This window comes from Camelus ferus, chromosome 23, assembly GCF_009834535.1.
Source record: "Camelus ferus isolate YT-003-E chromosome 23, BCGSAC_Cfer_1.0, whole genome shotgun sequence".
In the NCBI taxonomy this organism is placed as follows: domain Eukaryota; kingdom Metazoa; phylum Chordata; class Mammalia; order Artiodactyla; family Camelidae; genus Camelus; species Camelus ferus.
Genome location: NC_045718.1, coordinates 25,500,362 through 25,523,784, shown reverse-complemented (window position 1 = coordinate 25,523,784; position 23,423 = coordinate 25,500,362). Strand labels below are relative to the sequence as shown.

The following is a 23,423-nucleotide window of genomic DNA, read 5'->3' as shown; positions in this document are numbered from 1 at the left end:
GAATGGTCCATTAGGCGGTTGAAAATGTCTCTTAGCAGTACGAACAGTCTTCCCTGGGCTGTACTTTGAGCAAGCGACAAGTAGGCATTTTTTGGTGGCTTGGTTAATGGTTACCTGCCAATATTGATTCATGAAGGCTGTAATTTTGTCAGCAGACCAATAGTTTACTGCATGTGCAATGGTGAGAAGTGGGAATTTTAGAGCCTCCAGTAGGACGAGGCTGTTATTTGATCCAAACCAGAGCTTTCTTTTTTTTAATCAAACCAACAGTTGTTGAACTTTCAATCTTGTTTCTCCTTTTCTGAGGCCAACTTTTGGTGCTCTCTGACCAGTTTTTTAAAAATTACATTTGGGAAAATATCCCTCATTTGAATCATGGCAAAAGTTTGGTTGCTGTTATTTCCTGTAAGGAAAACATTCTTTGCAAAATCATCAGTAAGGTGATTAACTTCCAGAGAGTCACGTTTGGAAGGCCCTGGAATCTTAATAATAGCTAAAGTGGCAGGTAAAAGTGTTGCATCAAATCATTCTTAAATATAGCTGCTGTTTAAAATTTTGTTTCCACTGGAAGTAAGGAAACCAACATTGCTTCCACAACATTCCAAGATCATGAGCTACCAAAAGCATTTCTACTATCATTAGAAATATTGGCAGTTGTTGTCCTTGGCTAAAGTTCAAGCCTGTGGGAGAACATATAACTCAGCCTGTTGGGCCAAGGTAGCCACAGGTAAAAATGCTGCCTCGACACCAAAAGGCATTGTAACAGCATACTCAGCACAATATTTGCCATTTTCACTTTTTGAATAAGGACCCTCAGTGAACTGTGAGAAGTCAATGTTACCAAATGGAATTTCCAGTAGATCATCGTAAGGAGTCAGGAGCTGGTCCATCAGTGTTATGCAGTCATGAGGGACTTTGTCAGTGATTGAGGGAAGAAGAGTAGCTGGGTTAAGTTTATTAGAACATGAAAGTTCTATGCAGGCCAGTTAACAAAAGGATTTCATAGGAGGGGAGGCAGCTGGCTGAGAAACACTGTGATGGGAATTCAGGAGAGCTTCTACTGCATGAGGTACAAAAATGGTTAATGGGGCCCCATTAGCCATTTTTTTCTCCTTGGCCTTAAGCAAAATGGCAGTGGGCATGATGGCTCTAAGACAAGAGGCGTATCTCCATGTCACAGGGTCCTGTTGCTGGTTATACTACCCCGTGGATCAATGGCAATCCCTGTGTTTTGGGGTGAGTACCCCAAGGGCATTCCCTTTCTTTTCATATATAAATAAGGGAGGGGGATCAGATAATTAGGGAGCCCAAGGGCAGGTGGGTTCATCAAGTTCTCCTTTGTGTTGCCTCATAAAACTGGGCTGGAGTTGTTAATGTTGAGCACAACATATAATGGTTTGGCCATAAGAGAGAAATTTGGAATCCAGCATCAGCAATAACCAATTGGCCCAAGAAAATCTCACACTTGGTGTTTAGTTTTGGCTTTTGAGAAACATGGACACCATGAAATCTATCTGGATCTAGGGGTTCAAATCACTTTCTCCTATGCCGTGTCTTTCAGAGTTAGACAATGTGGATTAGAAGTAAGCATAGTGGTCACCTAGCTCAGCATTGTCAACGTAACAATAATCCCTAATGATCACTCAGCGTGTCCTCGGACACCTCCAGGGACGTGCGGCTCACCTCCTCAGTAAGGCCACTCTGAATAGCCCTGTTTTCTATTATTAGAAATCACTGTGCTGGATCTAAGTGAAATCCATCTGCCTGAAACTTCTACCTTTTAAATTTAAATTTGTCTTCTGGGGCTTGAAAGATTATAGTTTGATTCTTTTTCCACAAGAGAGTCCTTTAATGTTTTAAGATAATTATCACAACTCACCAAAGCCCTTTCCTTTACTGACAAAGTATCTCAATTTCTTTCCATTGTCAGAGTGGCTTTGAGCACCTCCCCTATCCTTATTGCTTTCCTCCAGGTTCACTCATCACCCCTCCAACCTGTTCCACTCTGCTCTGTGTCTGGCACTGTTCTAGGCACTGCGTGTACGACAGGTGGAATAAGTAGTGAAAACAGAACAAAATCTCTGTGCTCGTGGACCTTAAATCGCAAAGGTGGAGGCAGAATTTTAACAAAGGGTTGAGTGTGGAGGTCTATGTCCTTGGTATGTGGAATCGAGAACATTCTAGATGTGGCACACAGAGTGACTCTAGTCCTGTGCCAGGCACAGTTTCTAATAACTCCATTCATTTGGTCTATACGTCTCCATCACTATATTTCTAGCAACGCAGTTTGAGATTACATTATTTGGGGGGGAGGCAGGTGGGTGCTCTTTTGAACAATACTGAGTTTGTTTTTAACTACAAACAAAACAAACAAAACCCAAGTATCTTTTTCATTTATACTGATGTTCAGTCCACTTTATCCACCTTGTACTTAGTGTCAATTTACCGCTCTCCCATCAGGTATAAGGGTTAATATTAATCCTTCCTAAATTTTATCTTATTTGGTTAACGTTCATCTTTTCAGCCTGCCTTGGGTTTCACTGCCATTATTTAGTGCATTAGCTATTCTTCACAGCCTTGTGCCATTTAAAAATCTGATAAATGGGCTACTTACATCCTTACTCGAGTCACTGCACAAGCCCAGTTAGAACAGGGAAATTCTAAGGTCAGAACTCTGAATCTTCCCCGTGAAGTCCTCCTTTCTGGTGTGTCCTGGCCACCTAATCAGCTCTTTCTGCTGACTTTGTTCAGTCCCTTATGAATCCAATGAACTGTTATTCAAGCACTCATTTTACCTTCATGTTTACAAAGGTCTCACAAAAGAAACTGTCAAACGCCTTGTTGAATACATATTCCTATTGCCTTCATATAGTCCTCATCTGCCGGTCTGGAGACCATAATCACAGAGGAAATGAGGGTAGCCTGCATGATGTTGTGGTGGGGGGACCCTCACCAGCTCTTTGTGACCCCCCCCCCACCACTCTTCACTGTAGGATTTCACAACTCGTCTGTTTTCTAATTGCTTTAATCCCAAACTCCCCAGCATGGGCTTTAGGTTCTTTGCATTCTGGCCGCAATTTATATACCATCTTCATCTCCATTAAAGCCATTCCTTCTGTTTGACACCATCCATCTAAAACTTCTTGCCACTCATCAAACATTCATCTTTTATTCGTGTTTCTGTAACTCAGCACATGTTATTCGACCCACCTGCGATGCTGCTGGGCTGTTTCTCCCCTTTGTCCATCTGGAAGATTCCTATCCCTTTTAGAGACTCCGATAAAGTGCTGTTGACTCTCATTTCTGCACTTTCCTAACACTTTGTGTGTACATGCACTGAACACATCCCACTGTAGTGATTTACCCATCTCTCTTCTACTGGACTCTGTCTTGAGCAAGGTCTGTTCATCATCAGAGACTAGCATCATGCCTGGTATGTTGTAAGGGACTTGACAGACATGTGTTGAATTCTATTAAAGAAACTTCCTTCTGGACGGGTTCTAGGTACCAATCCAGTTTGTGCATCTTCTCCCTTATTTCAGGCAAATTGGCTCTATTTTGCTGTCATCTTTTCTCTACCATGCTTTAAAAGTTCCTGAGAATTTTATTTCCAAATTCTCTCAGTGCCAATGAGTGGAACCTCACTGATTCTTGAGATAAAAAATTTTAAAACAATTGAGTGCCCTTTTCTTCCCTTATCTTGAGTCTTAGTTGCCTCTTAGATGCAATGTAAGAAGCATTAGATTTGGAATTTTCAGACTGGGGTTTAAGTCCTGGTTCTAACTCTGCTGAGCTGTGTGACCTTGAGAAGGTAAGTTACCTTCACTGAAGCCCAGTTTCTCCATTTGTTATTTGAGAGTTATCCCTCTCATTTTTATTATTTTAATATTCTAATTATGTCTGCTATCATTTCTAATTTGAAGATTGTTCTTGGCTAAGAATTTGGAACCTAAGTAGATGAATTGCTCTGTGTTTTTCCACCTTCTGGGGTCATGACCCCACTTACCCCCATCCAGCTATTGGACTTTGCACCCAACACCAGCCCTGCTCAAAGCTCCAGATGAGGTCTGTTCTTGCCATGTGTAGCCCTCCTGCAGGGGCTCCACCTTCTACCTCTCATTCTGCCATTCTGATGCCTGTCACTACATTCTAGGCACCATACACTGCCTGTTGGATAGACTGTTTTCAATTACTGTAGCTACAGCTGCCTCTGGTGTCTGACCAACAGAAATGATGGTCTATTTCTAGGCCACTGCTTCGGATATGATCAATATGACTGCTATCAGACTGTCTTTCCAAACACTTTATTTGCCTTGCAATGAAGGATTTTCACAGTAGAACAAAGCAGATAATACGAGTTTTGTTTTATAGTTAAGGGCACTGAGGCTTGGAATAGCCACGTCACTTGCCCAGTGTGACCTAGATTTCAAGCAGTGGAGTCAGCTAAAACTCAGATGTTCTGATGCCTTCTCCAGTCCTGCTCCAACATGCCAAAAGGGCAGGAACAAAGTCTCAACACTTTCTGTATTCCTCCCCAAACATTACAGAGCATTCTCACTCATAATGTGTTCTCAAGTAATTTGCCAGTTAATTGAAAAGTGTATATAACATTTAAAAATTATGTGGTTTTGGAAGTAATCTCTATCAGCATTTAAACATTTCAACAGGAAGGAGTGTTATAGTGTGATTTCTCTTGTGTTTTGATTTCTACCCTCTTGTGTGAAATTTATCAGATTTACGCTACGTTAAGCTAAGTAGTTCAAAATGGAGTCACAGTGGCCCACGTGAACCTCTGTATTTGTTGTTTTGAAACGTCTGCTGTAGGACTGCAAGTGTCTTTGAGTGATACGCAAACTGAGAGTGCTATACCTTCGGGATTTATTAGGCAAAGTAGGATTTATGTCACTGGAACTGAAGGAGCAACTGATGGAAACAAGATCCTCGGGGGTGTAACCATTACTCCTACTGACAGACAGACTTCTTAAAAGGAGACCACTGAGTTGAGCGACTGGAAGGCTCTTTGCTGGAGGACCTGACTCTGCACTGCTGGGGTGGAGGGGGGGCTCCCTCAGAGCACCTCGGAGCACAAGGTGACTTCCCAGTCTCGCTTGTCGCTTGTCCTGAGCCCTGCTGCTGGACCTGGGACGCTTCCTTCCCAGTCTTCTCCTTGGAGTGGTTTGTTACCCCGTTTCCATTTCCCCACTTGGACTAACTTGTGTTCTCTGCTAATTGTGTGCTAGAAACCCAGCGATTCATGAATTGAATTGGCTACATTTCATTGTCTCCAGTCTGGTGATTCTTACCCGGCCTCACTGCTGGGCCCTGACAAACAAGGAGAGAGGAATAAATTCCTGATAAGGACAAATTTTAGGTTTTACTTTTTTTCCCCTCTTTTCTAGCTCTCGGACATTGGTATGAGAGTTCTAATTAGCAAGAAAATGGCCATAAAATAGACAAAAGGATGGTAAAAGTGGAGGATAATTCATTAATGAGAGTATTGTGCCATAAATAATTGAGGGCTGACTACAAAGAAGGAGGCATTTCTTAAAAATCTGTCATTTGGAATATGATTTCTTAAATCACTTTGCTTTTTTCACCCTGCCTATATCAATCTCAAATCAATTATCCCATAAAATGCCAATGTAATATTGTGAACAGTACAATCCTTTTAACATGTCCTCATCTTTGTACTTGCCCACGTGTCACTTACAATTCTTTCACACAATAAAAGCCTCCAATTAATAAAGTACTTTCTTCTAGAAATTCAAAATGCTTTCTCCATGTCACCGTTTAATTAATTCTTAAAGCCTTTCTCTGTGGAGTGGGTGTGGAGTGGGAAAAGGAATTATTCTTTCCCTTTATGACACACAGGAAACAGGTTCAAAGAGTGGATCATTTCCATCTACTGTGGAAACTTGGTGCTAATTCAGTTCCGTTCAGTCACATAGACCACGTTCTTCTAGTGCACCCAGTCTTTCAAACACAGTCACATTCATGGATTTATTCACTCAATAAATCAGCAAATAATTACTGGTTGCCAGCTTTACATCTGATCCTGTTCTAGACCCTGGGGATACAGTAGTGAACAGGAGAGGAAAAATCCCTGACCTCCTAGAACTTAAATTCTTTCAGGGGAAGACAGACAACAAAAATAGTCAGTAAGTAAATTGATCAGGATGTCTAACGGTGACAGATGCTCTGAAAAGCAAATAAATCAGTGTGAAAAAGAAGGGGAGGGCAGGGAGGCTGCATAATTTTAAATAAGTTATATGGAGTAGGCTTCACCGAGAGGGTGCCCTCAGCGAGGTCTGAAGGAGGAACATTCACAGCAGGGGTATCAGCTTGTACAAACATCCTGTGGTGGCAGCTCGCTGGGAATGGGTCAGTGTGGCTGGAACAGGTGAGTACGGGGAGCAGTAAAAATTGAGGCCAGAAGAGGTAACAAGGTGTCAGATTGAATGGTGTCAGAATGAGATCACTAGGGGTGGGCCCAAATCCAACATGACTGGTGTCCTATACCAAGGGGGAAGTTTGGACACAGAGAGAAACAGAGTATGATGTGAAGAGACACAGGAAGAAGCCAATGAGAGAGGCCTGGGATGGAGCTTTGGTTCCTTCAGAGTCCCTCAGAAGAAACCAACCCTGGCTGACGCCTTAATTTTGGACTTCTACCCTCCAGGGCTGTGAAAGAATATGTTTCTGTTGTTTAAGCCACTCAGTTTGTGATGCTTTGTTACAGCGGTTAGCAAACAAATGCAACTGTTTCCAATATTTCAACAATATTAATCAAATTCTATTTTTTCCAAGATATGAGTGAAGCTGAAGACAAAAACAACAACAACAAAAACCTTAAACTGTCATTGCTTGGGGTGGAATTATATTCATTGGGTGAAGTAACAGGGCTTTTACCTGCCAGGAGTTCTAGCTGGCATGGAAAACGTGTACATGATTACATTTTATAATTTAATTTGTTTGACAAGAATATTTCACAATATAAGGTCCATGAGGAAAATGAGAAGTGATTTTGAGTGATGATAGCTGAAGATCACATGTTTATATGCTTTGGGAAAGAAAGAAACAGAAAGACATCCCAGAATATCCATGCTGTTTTGCTGTTTGCAACATAAAAGGCCATAATCTAGGAGGAAAGTACAAAAAGGAACATATTAAAACTTCACATTCTAAGATCCAGACGGGCTTTGAGAGATGATCTAATCTAATTCCCTCAGTTTACATATGAAAAAGGTGAGTACTAGAAATGTTAAGGGGATGGACATAATTTTGTTTCCAATACACTGTAACAAAAATTATGAGTTGTCTTATGAGGCTTGATAATAACAATGGGAGAAATCGTGAGATGTGCTATGACTTGAATCTTCCTCCTTGATGTTTGCCTTGAAACAGTAAGTAGTGAGAAGCACCCCTGAGTCATCAATGCACAGAGAGAAAGGTGTGAGTTACGTAGCAGAGGGATGACAAGTGGAATGAACGACATCTTGGTAGGAAACCCCTGGGTTGTTTTTTTTTTTAACTCATACCATGGCTAGAGGCATTTTTGCACAGTTTTCATAGGGCTTTGGAGATTCACAGAGGCATGTTTGAACCCAAGCTCTGATAGAAGGTATATGACCACAGTCAAGTTTCCTGATTCAAACCTCAGTTTCTTTACCTAGTTTGTATGGTAAATTTTGTTAGAAATTGTGAGAATAAAAAAATAGGCATGGGAGGAATATAGATATAAATTATGTCTAGCTATATAAATATAGTAGGAATCCAATAAATCATAGTCTTTTTATACTAATTTTCCTAATGGGTTTCAGAATTCTAGCCTTCGTGTCTTATTAGAAATCCTTTCCTTCATCATCTCTACATGCAGACATCCTACGAGTTCTTGAAGAGCCCGGTTTGAATGTTGTCAGCCCCTTTCCTTCAGTCCATTCACATACTTTCTATCGTTCAGTCTTGCACTTTCATGAAGTCGTTGGTTTCAGGGTTTTATCTCCCTAACTTGGATTTCTTGTGGAATGGTGAAAAGCACCAGGAAGACTTGGATTTGAACTCTGCCCCAGCCACTTAGTCAGGGAAGCAGAACCACTAGGAGTAGACTGGAATAAGGGGGGAATTATAGGAACAAGAGTTACACAATTGTGAGGGAAGCTGGGGAAGTTACTTTTCAGAGGGAGGAATTGAAAGTCTGAGGAAAGTCACTACCAGAGCCTCTGAGACCCTTGTGTGCATGGGCGAGTTGAAGCTTATGGGGGAATCTGGGAAGCCAGGCATGGCCAGGTGCTGGAGGGGACCACGACAGGGAGCTGGTAGGAAGTCAATGGAAAGCTGTGGTTTTTGCATGGCTACTGCTTCTTTAGGTCCACATTCAGGCTCTTGGGATGTGTGTAGGGCTACTGTTGCTCAGAAGGGCTGGGAATTAGGAATACCTGGATGTGAAGTAAGGGAGAGCAAGGACATGCTAGAACCTTCTAGGACTCTGTGTATGTCACCATGTCAAACTACGGAGTGCTTCAGAGAGGAATAGGTACTGTCTCACTCTGTTTTCCCAATTTTGCACAAATTCCTCCTTTGGGACAAAAGTGGTTTCTTCTTAAGGTGGTTCTCATCCTTATAGAAGAATTAGTGACAGCAATCTGTAGAATAATTCTGGCGGATCAGCACCTCACTCCGTCCTTGAAAATGCCAGGGGGTGAGAGCAGTTGGGTGAAAGTTCCCTGAGCATCTTCTGTCAAAGCGAGAAACCAGATATTGGGGATGTGCCTTCATATTAACAGGTGGCAAGATTTTCCTCTCGAGTTGGCAGCCTCCAAATCTTTCCCCATTCCTCTAACTTAGGAGGAAGCTGTGAAACTCGCAGGCAAATGGGCTGAATGACTCATTTGCTCCTCTCCATTTCCTTCACTCCTAGGATGTCTCGGTATCTCTCTACTCTCGTTATTTAAGCATAACGATCATCAGTTATCTGCTTCCCTCTCACTGTCAGTGGAGTCATCAGGCACGTGATGAAACTGCCTGCCGCGAGGGGCTCCATCCATTCCTGCATCCACCCAGCCACCCACCCAGCCACCCGTCGCCCTCCCTGCTTCTACTGCTCACACTCCCGTCTCCAGGCCTCCAGCGGCGCGCACACCGGCGGGCGGGGTGTGCCGGGGCGCGGGCTGCTCTCGCTGGGGCAGGGCGGCCGCCTTCCCCGGCCGAGACCGTGGGGCGGCCGGACAGGCGGGGCGGCGAGACCGCGCTCGGCCGAGCTCCCTCCGCCCCGCCCCCTAGCCCGCACCTTGGGACGCCGGGCCCCACGTGACAGTCCCCGCCTCCGTCCCCAGTCGCGCGCACGGGCCGGGCGTCTCGGTCCCGCGCGCTCTCGTGGTCCCAGAGCCCGGGCGCGAAGCGGAGGAGGGAGCGCGGGCCGCCAGAGCCCTGTGCCCGCGCCGAGGTGATGAAGCTGGCCTCGCGCTGACACCGCCGCACCCAGCCGCCGGGAAGCGGGCGCCGCGGGCCGCGACCTTGGGGAGAAGGTACGGCGCGGGGCGGCTGCGCGGCCTGGGGGGAGGGAGGCGGCGCCCCGGGGCCCCGCACGCGCCCCCGCCCCGGAGCCCCGCGCCCTGCTCGGCCGGGCTGACAGCGCCGCCGGCCAGGCGCCCGCGCGCGGCGGGGGCTCGCCTGCCATTTGTGGCCGCCGTGGAGCCAAGCAGGCGAGCCGGGCTTGCTCGTTTTCCCCTCCGCCTGGTCGCTCCGCGGTTTCCGAGGCTTCCGCAGTTAGGTGCTGCCCACGGTGACCCGGGTGACTGCCTGAAGGGCCGCCCTCCCAGCTAGTCTTGTTGCCGGGACACCTTCCGATGCCTCCTTGCAGAGGTTGGGCAGGGTCACACTGTGACTGCCGAAGCCGAGTGGGCCGCCAGGACAGCGGCCAGTGGCCGGCAGTGCCGGCAGGTGTAAGTGGGAGCCGCTGCCCCGGCTCTGGGCAGGAGCCCCGGGGCATGGAGGGGAGGCGCGTGACGGGAGGACGGCTGGGGCGGTGGGCCTCTCTGGTGCTCCTGCGCGCCGGGAAGCTAGACAGACACCTGGGAGAAAGTGTGCCGCCACAGGGCGCTGCCTTTCCGCCCTTTCGGGGGAAACCCCGTCAAGTGGAGCTGCAAGTACTGGGAGACAGGAGAACTATGTGGGATGAAAATGGTCACCTGGGTACCCCAGCCTCTCCCTCCAACACTTTCGTGAGCCCCGCACCCTTTAAAAAATGAGTATTCAGAAAATCAAGTCAACTGAAACCATAGCCAATGACTATTTTAACTGAAAGATTGTCATTTCTTACGATTCCTTGGGAGCACTGTAGGTGTAAATTAAGGTGGTGGTGGTGGTTTTAAAATCTATTCCTGTGCTACTTCCAGCAGTCAACCTCAGTGTGTAAGCAGCTCCGTGCAGGGTGGGTGCTGTGGGTGCTGTGGGTGCGGGAGATGAATCAAGGGAGACAGCCTCCTTAAGCACTGCCGTTAGGATCTCACTGAAGTCTCTAACTCTTGCAGAGTGACGGATAATTTCTGTATCTGAGGGTGGACCACGTGTGGTGACATGGCCCAGGGGAATAATTATGGGCAGACCAGCAATGGGGTGGCAGATGAATCACCCAACATGCTGGTGTACAGAAAGGTAAGATCTTCTTCACTTTCTTGGTAACAGGGAAACTTCTGGCTTCCTTGAATTTTTTTTTTTTTTTTTTTTTTTGCTCTTAATCAGAGTATATATCAATTCTGTGGCCTTGTGGATTCTCCAAATCCCCAGTGATTGCACACTCCCCTTGAGGGTGATCTGACGTTCTCAGGTGATGCATGTGTGTAGAGGCTCACTCAGGAAAGTAAATGAGGCGACTCCTACTCTGTCCTCACATGTCCCCAGCTGATCTTACATAGATTAATCTGCAGTCAGCAATAATAGCAAGTTTGGACAGCCCACATATTTTGTTTCTTACATACAGTTTTATAGCACCCATAATAATTTTTAGAAGATTTTTGATATACCCCCCTAAACATTTAGGTTATAATGATTATATAAATGTGTACTATTTTAGAAATGAAAATACACTACTTTGCAGTTCTGGGACAAGAGTGAATGTGGCTGTGAATATATGAGTGATTTAATGATTTTCCTCCTAACTAAACAATTCTTTAAACTAAACTAAACAATTTTTAAAAATCCTAGCCTAAGTTATTTTTCATTTTGTGTTATTTTTATGATTTTGCTATGGGTATTTATGTTCTAGTACCATATGCCCATTAAATAAATCTTTATATTTCAGAGAGTTATTTTCCCTTCAAACCAACACGATAGTTTTTGCATTTTATAGCAATGCTATCAGCACCAAACTTGTAGACACTAAGCTTCCATAATAAAGGTGTATTTTGAATATTGTGTGTGCTTCACAATGGCTGCTTTGGTAAGTTCATTCTGATTACAATCAACAATGTTGCTAAAGTTAAGAAGCAGTCTTAACTTCTGTACCAGTTATTTGTATTGTATTTTATGCAAGGATTATTTTTCTTTAGTGTATTATCTGCAGCTTTTGTTGGCAAGATTTCTTTAGTTAACACTAGCAATGGGAAAAAGGAAAGCAGACCTCGAAACCAAGAAAATTGTCAAAGGTTTTGATTAGTGTGAGCCCACTGAAGAGTCCAGGATGTGTTTGCTAGAGAATCAGACCTGGTTATAAGTAAAGATTAGAAGTTGTCCACCTTGACCTGTGCTAAATCAAAACTTCCCTTCTGTGTGACCCAGGATCATTAAGAGGTAGTGATGTTATGTGTTTGAAGAAATCTGGGAATTGCTTTGATGTGAAGATGCCCGGGCATCCTGGCAGTGCTCCCCTGTGGACAGCAGTTTGTTGTGTACCTGTGAATGCAGTTCTTTGTGACTGCGACAGCACAGTAGGACAGGGGAAAAATTGAAACTTACTTGCCTGTTTTGGTCTTAAAGCATCCCAACTGGATAAGTCGAGAAAACCTAAATTATTACTAAAATTGAAATCCCTGGATATTTGCCCATTCTATAGAGATTTGGTTCTGAGAAGAACTATTTTGGGGGCAGTTATGCTATTTTTAAAAAAGTTATCATTTTTTTCTTATTGTTCTGTGTGACTCTGAACACTGTAAGGTGCAAGATGAGAGAATTGTAAATTCTGTCTTAGAAGTTGTGCCTTGTGGAGAGTTGGACTTTGGGAGGTAAGATTACAGTAGTTAGTCATTTTTGTTAGGTCAAACACTGTATTCTCTGTTTCCCCATAAAAGATCAAGGGCTGAATTGATTGGACACCTAATGGTGAATATTGATTAAGTTTATACTTAATATGACATCAGTCCCTGTGTTTCATTTGGTCAGTTATCATGAGAAAAAGTGACAAATGAGACTAGGAGTGTTAGAAATAGTTATTGGATTATTTAGTGTACCTATTGCTAATTTTGAAACACTCTATAAATTATTGTATGACATCAAAGTGCTAAATTAACAGGCCTTGATGACTGCAGGGGGAGAGTCTCTTGTCTCACTCCTTCAAGCACTGTTATTTTGGCTGGTAAGCTCGGAACTGCTTGGGCTACTTTGCCCTGTTTTTACTAGCTCTTTGTTTAGGATAATGATACATATAATTTATTTCTAGAAAAAGAGTCTCCTGATTAAATCATTGCTGGAAAAAAAAATAACTCCATTCAGTAAATCTTACTCATAATGCTTAATTATGGATTGCCTGTCTATTCTTTTATTCTCCGAGCATATAATTTGTTATGGTTTGTAATATAAATAAAAATCTATCAAAAATACCATATGATTTATATGAGGAAACTCAGTGTTCTTGGTTATCATTTGCTACTTACCAAGTCAAATGGCCCGGGTCTGCAGGCAGGTATATAGCATGATGTCATGATGTCATGTGACCACTTTACCTCTTTTTCCTGTCTTATGTGGGCTTTGACATTTAGTATCTTCTTAATAGAAGCCAAATTTTAATGTGAAGAACAGCAGAAGAGTTGGAGAGGGGTGTAGGTTGAATCCATGTATTAGGCTGTTTCCGCTGCTCGACCTGCATAAAAGAATAAGCACTATGTTCCAAGTGCCTGATCATAGTCAGTCAAAGGTTAGGAAAGAAGCTCAGTCCCACAGCGCATTGCTTAGTAGGAGTGGAGAGAACGGGTACAGAAAATGCTGTTTCATCAACTCAGTGCTGATTTTCCACTTGTAGTTCACTGTCAAAACGCAGTTCTCAAAGTGGGTTCTGAACTAGAAATGTTCGTGTTGTTCTCACCACTTCCCCTCCCGGCAAGCCACCTCTTGTTTATTGCCCAGGATTCGGATGGTTTATACCTGACTAAAGATGGGCATGTGCTGTTTCCATGTTCTCTTGGCAGGTTGTGGATGATATTTAGGGAGCTTCCCATGAGAGGCGGGAAACAGTGAGTGGTTGCCAAAGCGGAGTACACAGAAAAGAGCTGGGATTTGTGACCTTCTTGTGTTCATCTGATGTCTTTCCATTACGATTATCGTCATATGGATTATAGGAATTCCTCCAAATAATGGGAATATTTCAGAGATCTTTTTTCCATGGAGAGTTCCTTAGTAATGTTATGGGAAAAATAGACAATGGGTAGAACTGAAATCCTCCAGGCAGAGTGGGTGTCGCCATAGTGAAGGCTGCAGGCGGTGGAAACACTGCTTCACAATCAGGGTTGGTACCTGGACGTCAGTCTCAGATGTTTGCCAGGAGCTCCTTGGCTTAATATGAGGACTCTCTGTAGGCTTCATTTGATGTCAGAGGTACAGTAAAAAAAAAATCCATATGGACAAAAGATTTTTCTTACCAATTTTTCATTTTATAATGCGACTTTTTCCTAAGCAAGTGATTAAGTTAGAGTGGTTATGCCATTTTATGTATTTGAAACCATCTTATTTAAAAACTTATAAAATACGAGGCTTTACCACTTTTATTTATGGGGCTTTCTAGGCTGCCTTCAGACAGGCCTTAACTGGAATGGAATAGAAAGTAACCAGCTTCCTTAAGAAGAGACTCACTTAGCTCCAACTCACCTTGGATGCAGGCTAGCATCTTGAAATGTATGTAGAGGTGACAACTCAGAACTCAAACACTGCTCTCATTCTTGGTCTGCTTTGGGGAAAACTCTCCTTCCTGGGGCAGTACTGGCTGTAAAGGACGGCTGAGCTAGACCCAGGGTGATAGGGAAACGTATTCCAAATTTGGTGTCTGGCCAGCGTGCTGCCCACTAGACAGTATACATCACTTTTTGTCCAGAAGCTGACATTCCCGCATTTGAAAAACAAAATATCTAGGTCACCTTGAGGCCAGTATTTCAAATTGGCTGGAATGCTGGCTCTTTACTAGTAAGAATGATCAAAATGACCAATAATTTCTGATATTATTGCAACAACCCTTTATGCTACAGCTGTCAGAAAAGAAAATGAGAATGTTTTCCTCATTAACCATCTTAGTAGAATAAACACATATTTTGGATCTAGCAAACCTGTGAAGTTCACTATGCCTCTCCCCTCCCCAGCCCCCACCCCTTTTCCCTCACCCGTTCTCCCCTCTGTTCTACCTCCCTTCTCTCTTCATTTTCCATCTCATCACTCTCTTTCCATTTGTTTCTTCCTTTTTATTTTTCTTTTTGAAATAGACCTAAGGGTGAAAATATGATTTTCCCTAAGATGCTGCTCATTGTAGTTGTGAAAGAGAAAATGATGTCTTTTGGAGATGAGAGCAGGTACCAGCCTTGGTTGAGTACCTGTCATGCACAGACACTTGGACAGGTGTGTCTAAACTTGGTATCAGATTGCAGTAGTGGCAAAAGGTTAGTCTGTAAGGATTAAGACTATTCTGTTCTTGACAAGTGAGATGGGACCACTAGCTTTTCTTATATAAAAAGCATAATGAGAGCTATCAGCCCAGGGGGAAGATCACCTCTGCTGATTGGCTTGACCTAGACATTGCCTTTGGAAGCTATTTCTGAAGTCTGTTCTGTGAAAACAGATTTATCTGCAGGATAGAGGAGTGACTTGTTTCTTCTTTGGAAAAGATGGAGCCACAGACATCACTAGGTTCTTAGTGGTGAGTTAGCTGACATTTTCGACATTAACTCAGTGCATTTGTCTCTTCCAGATTGTCCAACCTGGTCAGCCTTGAAGGTGTCATATTCCTCCCTCCTCGAAGTCCACTATAAGAAATAGCCTTTGGCATTTTTGAACCTTAGTTATCTTGATCTGTCTGGGTATAGGGTGCTGCTACAGACTAGTAAAGAATATCTGTAAGTATAACAAGAGAGAGGAATGTTAGAAAAGGAAGGAACGTTTGCTAATGCATAACCACAAAGGCATTTAAGCCCTCAGACTTCTAAATTAGGGGCTCAGATGGGAGGCAGGCATCAGGAGAAATTCCATTTCCCCAAAATTCCAGAACGGAGTATCTTCTATATAGATTATTTGAAAGCATCTTTCAGGACTAAGGTATGTTGTCTACTTAAATATGAATTTAATCTGTTTGAATCAAATGCAGACCTGTTTTTCCCTCAGTAATACAAATGTGCTCTGAGATAGGGTGGAACCATCATCTATGATACTTCTGAAAAACAGAGACATTTTATGAGTAATAATTTAATGATGAATTTTTGATAATAATTAACTTGAATTTGCAGCAAGCAAGCCTTCCATGGTTGAGCTTTTCCCTTACCAGTTGTTGCTTGTCAGTGCCATTTGTGGGATTAAGACAAGGATTTGTGGTCTGAGTTTTAGTTCCTTCATTTCTCACCTCCAGCCTCCCCAAATCTGAAGTGTGGATGTAGTAAAGAGAAGCCATGGAGGGATTTTATTGCCTTCTAATAGCCTTCGTGGTTCTATCAAGTGATGGAAAACAAGAGTATTTTTAGGTAGTGTGGGTGATGGAATGTGATCACTGCAGAGAATATGAAAATATTTTGGATTTGGACAGTTTAGTGACTTAATAAATGTCAAGTCTCCCTGAAAATGGTATTGTGGAAAATAAGGAACACGAATAGTTGGCTCTGGCTCCCCCCTTCATAGCTGTGAAAAGGAGGCATTTGGAGGTCAGAGTTACAGAGACTTCTATCTTACAAAATATCAATCTAATTATAAAATAATTGTAAATGATAAAGTGGATACACAGTTCCTTAGGGATAAAAAAGACCCACTTCTCTGCCGTTTGCCCAAGGCAATGTGAAAATTTAACTTACCCTCCTTTTAATTCCTTTTGTCTTGTGTCTAACTCAATTAACGAAGGTCTCAGGACAATGGAACTCTAATAGACAATCATGAGCTTGACTCCAGTTCCATTAAAACTGCTGCCTGGCCTAGGTTAGAAGAAACTGTGGCTGAGGGGCCTGTCCAGGGAGATGAGTTATTGTTCTGTCTTCCAGGAAAATATATAGGAAAATGGCAGCTTTGTAACTAACGTTAGCTGGGTTCTTAAGACTAGTCTAGGAGCCTTCTTATTTTAGGTCCTTTCTGGAGAGTAGCAAGTTGAAGTTTTCGGAGGGAGTCAGTGCACTGAAGCAGAAGCATGTGCGTTGCAATTGGGTGGTCTTGGTTTTAGATCATGGCTCTGCCACTGTTCAGCTGTGCGGTTGTGGGTTAGCAGCCTAACTCCTTTCATTTCAGTCTCCTTATCTATAAAATGATAAAAAAAAATTCCTTCATAGAGCCTTTTGATGGTAAAATGAGATAGCCTACGTTAAACCCTCAGTAAATGCCTCAACAAATGCTATTTAATTGTAAATATAATGATTATGTTATAATGTAACATAAATGTAATGTGTAATATATGTTACATTGTATCTTATAATTATAATAATTATTTTTTTCCTATTACTATTTACTTAATAAAGCACTGTATATGTGCCATGGGGTCCAGTATGTTGCTGTATTTTTTTATAAAGGAAAAAAGCTGAGCGTTTTCACCACATCTAGTCATGTCTTTCTGATAGTTAAAGAGGCAGACTCTGTAGGATGCTTTGGGAATATCATTTTTATGACGCAGTGTCCTGCCGTGTATTATTAGTCCTATATAGCCAGCTTCTATTTTTTAATAAGTTCTTTGAGTTATTATCTAATATATCTTTGAAGTCTGCACAGTTCCTTAGATATTATGTAAACTAAATCAAGCCCTTGCATTCTGGAACCTCAGAGGTAAAAGGGAACTAAGAATTTATCTACTTTTTTATTTTGCAGATTATGAAGTTTAAGATCAGAGAAGTAACCTGATTTGTCTCAGGTCACACAGGTTGAATTCAGGTCTTTATTTGTCTTTCTGTGATGTGTGTGTGTGTCTCTCTCTGTTTCTCTTTCTCTCTTAAAATAAATGCAGTAAGTCTTGTGTTTGCAGTTAACTAGCGTCCTGCTCACCCTGTGGCATCCTTAATCACCCACTGTGACTAGATGACTAGATCCCCTTCTCCTTTGAACTGTAGGTTAGCTCTTGGAGCCTCGGGAATGCTAAGATTAGGAACCGAGTCTGACCGACTCTGGAAATAGTTCTGTTCCTGATTGGATCCTGACTGGAAGTCCTAGGCTGGGGAAAACCCAGCATGTGATGCTCTGAGGCGACACTGTCCAATAGAGCTCTGTATCATGGTGGAAATAGTCTACATGGATACTGTCCAGTGTAGCAGCCACTAGCCCCAGGGAGCAATGGAACACCTGAAATGTGGCTAATGTGACCAAGGCCCTGAATTTTAAGTTATATTTAATTTTAATCAATTATAATTTAAATTTAAATAGTCCCCTGTGGCTAGTGGCTATTATATTCATTATCACAGTGATTATGGAATAAAGACCTTTGGAAAGACAGCATCAAACCCAAGAGACAAGATAAAAGAAAGTGCTGTAGTTGGCTTGACACTTGGCACAGGGTATTTGCAACACAGTGGGGCTCAACAAACAATTTTTTAAAATAATAAAGCCGATGTAAGGTTTTAAAGGAGGACCATGTCCTGCTAAGGTGATAGTATGAGACATGGTGATAAATGACATCAAGGGTTTATGTTTTGATTTTTTCCATCCTATGGAAACTTTCAATGGTCTGCAGAGGGTGGCCCTCCAAAGGTCAGATGACAGGTTTTCAGTAAATCTAAAGCCTGCGTATACCATGGATATACCAGGATGATTTGATGCTGTTGAAAGTATTCCAATTAATCTCTGTCTTATGGTATCTCAGAGATGCATCATAGCCATTCCAGTTCCTAACAAGACTGAGAGAAAACCAGAAGCTCTGGGTAAAAGGGATTTAAAGTGGTTGGAATCCTTGTTGAGAATTTAAAATTGGGATATAAAGGAATCTTTTTTTTTTTTTTTTAAAGCTCACTTGTCTTTCATTTGTCTCAGAACATTGAAAGGAAGGTGGTAGTTTATGGGAAGTAGTAATTAATGACCGAGTGACAATCTCCAAGTCAGAAGGGCTGAATGTGAATTCCTGCTCTGCGCTGACTGGCTATGAGAGCTTGGGCAAGTTTGTTAACTTCTAGAGATGACTTTACAGACTCATTGAGAAGATGAAGTATAAGTGAAAATGTATGACTGAGAGTGATTGACAAGTAATACTACAGACTCTTTTTGGGAACTGTGGACGTTACTGAGGTTCCTGATAAGAGTAAACTTTGCAAAACTCTCCCTGACAAGTCTTGTCTGCTTGCTGAGTGTCCTCACGGCTGTAGGTCATTTAGAAGCCCAAATGATGTGATTTTCCCCATTTGGTCTTTGCTAGACGATGTCAAGAACAATATAAATCTTTATGACCTTCTTTGGCCACACAAAATCTTTTGAATGTCAGGCAAACTGGTTCGGTAGAAACTTTTTCTCTAGTACAGAAATCTAGGGAAATATTTCACCTTTAATATTTAAGATGATATATACCAAAACATCTTGAAGAAAATTAAGTACCACATAGAGAAAACATATTACTAATATTTCTCTTGCTCAACTTTTTTAGGTGCATTTCCTCTGGAAATTAATGCCATTTGTCCCTTCCTTTAAGTTTTGTATTTTGGATTTTGACTTTTGGTTTATTGTTAATAAGAATAGTTGTCATTTATTGAGTGACTGAATGCTTACCATGTGTCAGCGCCTTTATGTTTATTACCCAGCTTCTTTAAAATAATGTTGCACGTTTGTTATTAGTGTCCTGTTTTTCTGATAAGAAAGCTGAAACCGACTCTTGCAGACTGAACGAATGCCCAAGATCACTCAGGGATTAGTGGCAGATCTGGTGAGCTCCTTGAGGGTGGAGACTCCTGTGTTTCACTGCTGTGTTCCCAGCACCTAGAAAAATGGCACTAGTCGGTATTTTGGAATACTGAGTACTAAACACATGAATTGATGAATGAACAAATGAATGAATGCTTGATCCAAAGGCCCCACTCTTGCCTCTTCACCATGTTGCTTCCATTTAAATTAGCAAATGGACAGCACACTCAGAATTCGGTTCTGCCCACCACACATGCACTGAGCCTCAGCTATATGGTGGAGCCTTGTGGTGGGCGTTGGGGATAGAGTTGTGGACAAGAAAGACAGGGTCTGAGGCCTCACTGAGCTTGTTTTACAGTGGTGAGGACAGATGCCAGACAACTTATCATAGAGTGATTATTGCCATGAGAAGGGAAGAACTGGGTGGTGGGAAACTTTGTTTATGTGGGGTCATCTGATTTCTAAAATAAATATTTTGCTGATCTGTACCTTCTATTTGCAGTTCTGAGTGCCTGCCTAGCACAGTGCCCAAAGTGCCCAGCCTCTGACACTTTGTAAGTGCTCAATAGATGAATTAAATTGAGCTAAGCTAATATTGAAAGTCTTCAGAGCTTTACTTACGGAGACAGGTGAGGCAAAAGTGTTGATCATATTCCTCAGAAAATCAAAATCTCCTTCCATAGGCTTTCAGTCAGGCATCCTCAATACTGGTAACTCAGGACTGGTGAAGCCATCCTTAGCTAGCAAGAAAGAGTCAAGGGATACTCTCGTCATTAGAGAAATGTATTTGTTAAGCTTAAGTAACACTGCCTGTGTTAAAATCTGAGTACCACTTGTGAACTTGACATTCCCTTTCCTCTTCTTCTGTGGTGACAGCACCCTGCATTTTCATCTAGGCACCTGGCCACTAGAATAAAGATTGCATTTCCCGGGCTCCCAGGAGTGAGGCGTGGCCATGTGGTATATTTTGGCTAATGAGATGTAAACAAGAGAGGTGTGCATAGTATCTGGGAAGTGCTCTGAAAGAAAGGGGATACACCTTTCTTTTTTCCTTTTCTTCCTCTTGCTGGCTGGAATGCAGTCACCTTGGCCAGGGAGTGGAAGCTGAGAGTTGTGGATGACAGAACACAAAAGGGAGTGAACCTGGGTCCCTAATGATCATAGAGTCAATGTATCAACCTGACCTGCCTAGATAATTGTACGTTAGAGAAAAATTAACTTATGTCTTTTTCGATTTTTTTATGATTTGATGTTTTAGAGTAGTTTTAGGTTTACAACACAGTTGGGAGGAGGGTACAGAGATTTCCCATATACTCACTACCCTACTTAACCTCCCCTGTTATCAGCACTACTCACCAGACTGGTACATTTTTACCAAGGATAAACCTACACTGACATCCCATAATCACCCAGAGTTCATAGTTTAAACCAAGTTCTACCCAACTCAATAACTGTATCCGAAACCTTTTATTTTTAATCTATAAAGTAGTTATAGGGGTCAAGTTTTGCTTGAAACATGCGTTTCTTGTTTTACTTTTAAAATAATCTATTTGCTTTTTAGGAATAAATCTAGTTTCTTTTAAACAATGTAATTGAGAAATTCTGACATGTCAATTATGTATATGGTTCAATTTAACTTAGTAAATATTTATTGAACAATTGTTTTATTCAGGGTAATTTGCTGGAAGTGTCAGGGGTAACGAATCAGCGATGACAATAATACATTCTTTATCAGCACTTTACAATCCCAAGATTGAAGGATCAACAGATATACAAGTAATTTCATGTATGTGTATGTATAAAACCTCATAAAATTGATGATGCAGTTATTCAATTTTTAAAAAATTCCCATTTTCCTGTAAGGAAACCAAGGCCTGGAGAGGTGGTTAGCCCATGTCAAAAAATAAATGCACATAAAAACCATATGTTTCATTTTGCTGTCAATTAAATATGCTAGATATGAGGAAAGCTTTTGAAAGTATTTGAATTTATTTCTTTACCGTAGAAATTAGTTACTCATATAACAGATTTTGTAGCTGAAGATGCTCTTCTTGCAGTCTTTGCTTGCTTGTAAGTTTAGCTATTTGAAAATGAATCATTTTACATAATAAAACACACGCTACTTGAAGTTGTAGAGGTAAGCCGGTACTGCCTAAATTTATTTGAACCTTATTTTATGTCTAGAAACATTTTGTTGAGCATATTTATGAAAAGTAGTATGAGTGACCCTCCTTGGTAGCGTCTTTGTTGGAAAAAAATCTTAACACCTTTATTGTGGTATGATTCCCGTACAGTAAACTACACATATTTCAAATGTACAATCTGATGAATTTTGATAGATGTATCCACCAGTGAAACCGCTGCCACAGTCGAGATAGCTAACAGGAAATTGTACATTCTTCACCATGCAGATGAGGTGCTGAATTGAATTTTAATAAAGAGAGTCAAATAAGTGCAGTGAAAACAATTTATTTACATCATTTATTCCATCAATCTGTGGTGCCCGAGTATGTCAGAAATATCCACACAACAAAGCAAAATATAGACATTTCTGCTGTAGCATAATACATTCCTTTAGAAAAGCCCTCTGCAAAATCACACGCTAAAAATAACTGGCATTTTGAAGGAAATAGAGTTGGAATAGATCAGTCAAAATGTTTTAATCTCCCCAAACATTTAATGTTATAATTAAGCAATAAATGAAACAATCTTATTAAAAGTTCTAGCACAGCTTTAAAAACATGCTCCTTTCCCTATAACTAAAGAAATAACACAGTAACACAAGATTACTTTTTGAAAGTTAAGGAGAAGGTTGCTTGATGGAAAAGTATATGTGGAAGGATTGAGTCTGTTGAATTATGGAAACAAGGACAGAGGGCCAGTAGCTCCAGAATTTTCAGGTGGAGGGAGAGTGGCAGGCTTACCATAAAATGGCTCTGTATCTAGGGTTTGCATGTTTGTTTTACACAAATATCGGAGAGAAATGTGCAACAAACTCCTTTGAAAGCTAGCATTTAGCCAGATTGCGCCAAGAGGAAGAATGGGTCATGTGGGGCAATACGTTCCTCCATGGCTTGCTGCACCCACTTGTGTGTGTACTTTGTGTGTGGCTGCTGTGTTGTGGTGGCACAAGATATAATGTGCTAAGAAATACCGTGTATGAACCCATGGGGCTTCCATGTTGGTCTGACATAATTCTCTGATTTACCAACGGGCTAATTCTTGCTGTGGAAATACACTCTGTGTGAAACACACTACATCTGATGGTCATTAAACTCCTCACTGTTGGGCTAGGGAGGCCTGCCCAGTCAAGGTGAGAAAAAATGGCAAGTGTCTTTAAACTAACGGTGGTGCAGGGAAAGGAGGCAGAGGAAATGAACAATGGAGTAGAGAAAGGTAGACTAGGGGATGTGAACGTTTTGAGAACCCACCATATGCCAAGTGTGATTTTGTTTGATTTTTATAACAGTCCTGTGAGGTGGGTACTGAGGCCCAGAGAAGGTGAAGGCTTTGCCCAAGATCACACAGATAGAAAGTGGCGATGTCTGGAGTTGAAATCAAGTCTGCATAACCCCAGATCCTGTGTTTTGCAGACTATACCAGGCGACCTCTCTGCTGGGTTGGAATATGGGCTCTGTAGTCCATGTGTTGAAGGCTGTGGGCTACCCTTCTGTGACTTTGTAAATTTAGGGAATCTTTTAAGCTCCCGGAGCCTCTTTTTCCTCACATATAGGGATGCTAGGAATAGCCACTTCAGGAGATTATTGTGACATTTATACATAACACACATAGGAGTGCTTTGCAAGTGCTTAAACATTATGCAAGCAATAAAGCATCTTATTTTCCCTCCAGAAAAAATTCCAGCTCTTTACATTAAAAATAATTATAAATATAAATGATTTAAGATTTTAGGCTTAGTAGTTTATACAGCCACAAGTTAAAAAAAAGAGAAAGAAGAAGATCTCTGGGATGTTTGGTTCTAAGCAAAATGCATCTGTATGTTAAGAAAACTGAAGGAAGAACCATTGATTCCAGCTGCAGACACTGTTGAAAATAAGTATCAAAACCAGACAAGTGGTGCATCATTGAAGCCTGTCTGGAGGGTTGGCAGAAGCAATGACGTTCTTGTCGGTATTCCTGTGCTTTAGAGATCACCTCTTGCCTTGTCCCCA

At 41.9% G+C, this 23,423-nt stretch overlaps 1 protein-coding gene across 7 annotated transcripts in view; it reads left to right on the top strand.

Moving 5' to 3' along the window:
- The first annotated feature begins 9,282 nt into the window (after positions 1 to 9,282).
- Positions 9,283 to 23,423, top strand: part of RGS7 (regulator of G protein signaling 7) — a 243,108-nt gene continuing 228,967 nt past the window's right edge. The window contains exons 1-2 of one of the 7 annotated variants that reach the window (XM_032466498.1): positions 9,283 to 9,524; positions 10,530 to 10,653. In XM_032466498.1, coding sequence (XP_032322389.1) covers positions 10,576 to 10,653 — 78 coding nt within the window. In that variant the 5' untranslated portion in view covers positions 9,283 to 9,524; positions 10,530 to 10,575. Of the gene's footprint in view, positions 9,525 to 10,529; positions 10,654 to 23,423 lie in introns of those variants that run through there. The other 6 variants (XM_032466500.1, XM_032466499.1, XM_032466501.1 and 3 more) reach the window with 6 other exon arrangements.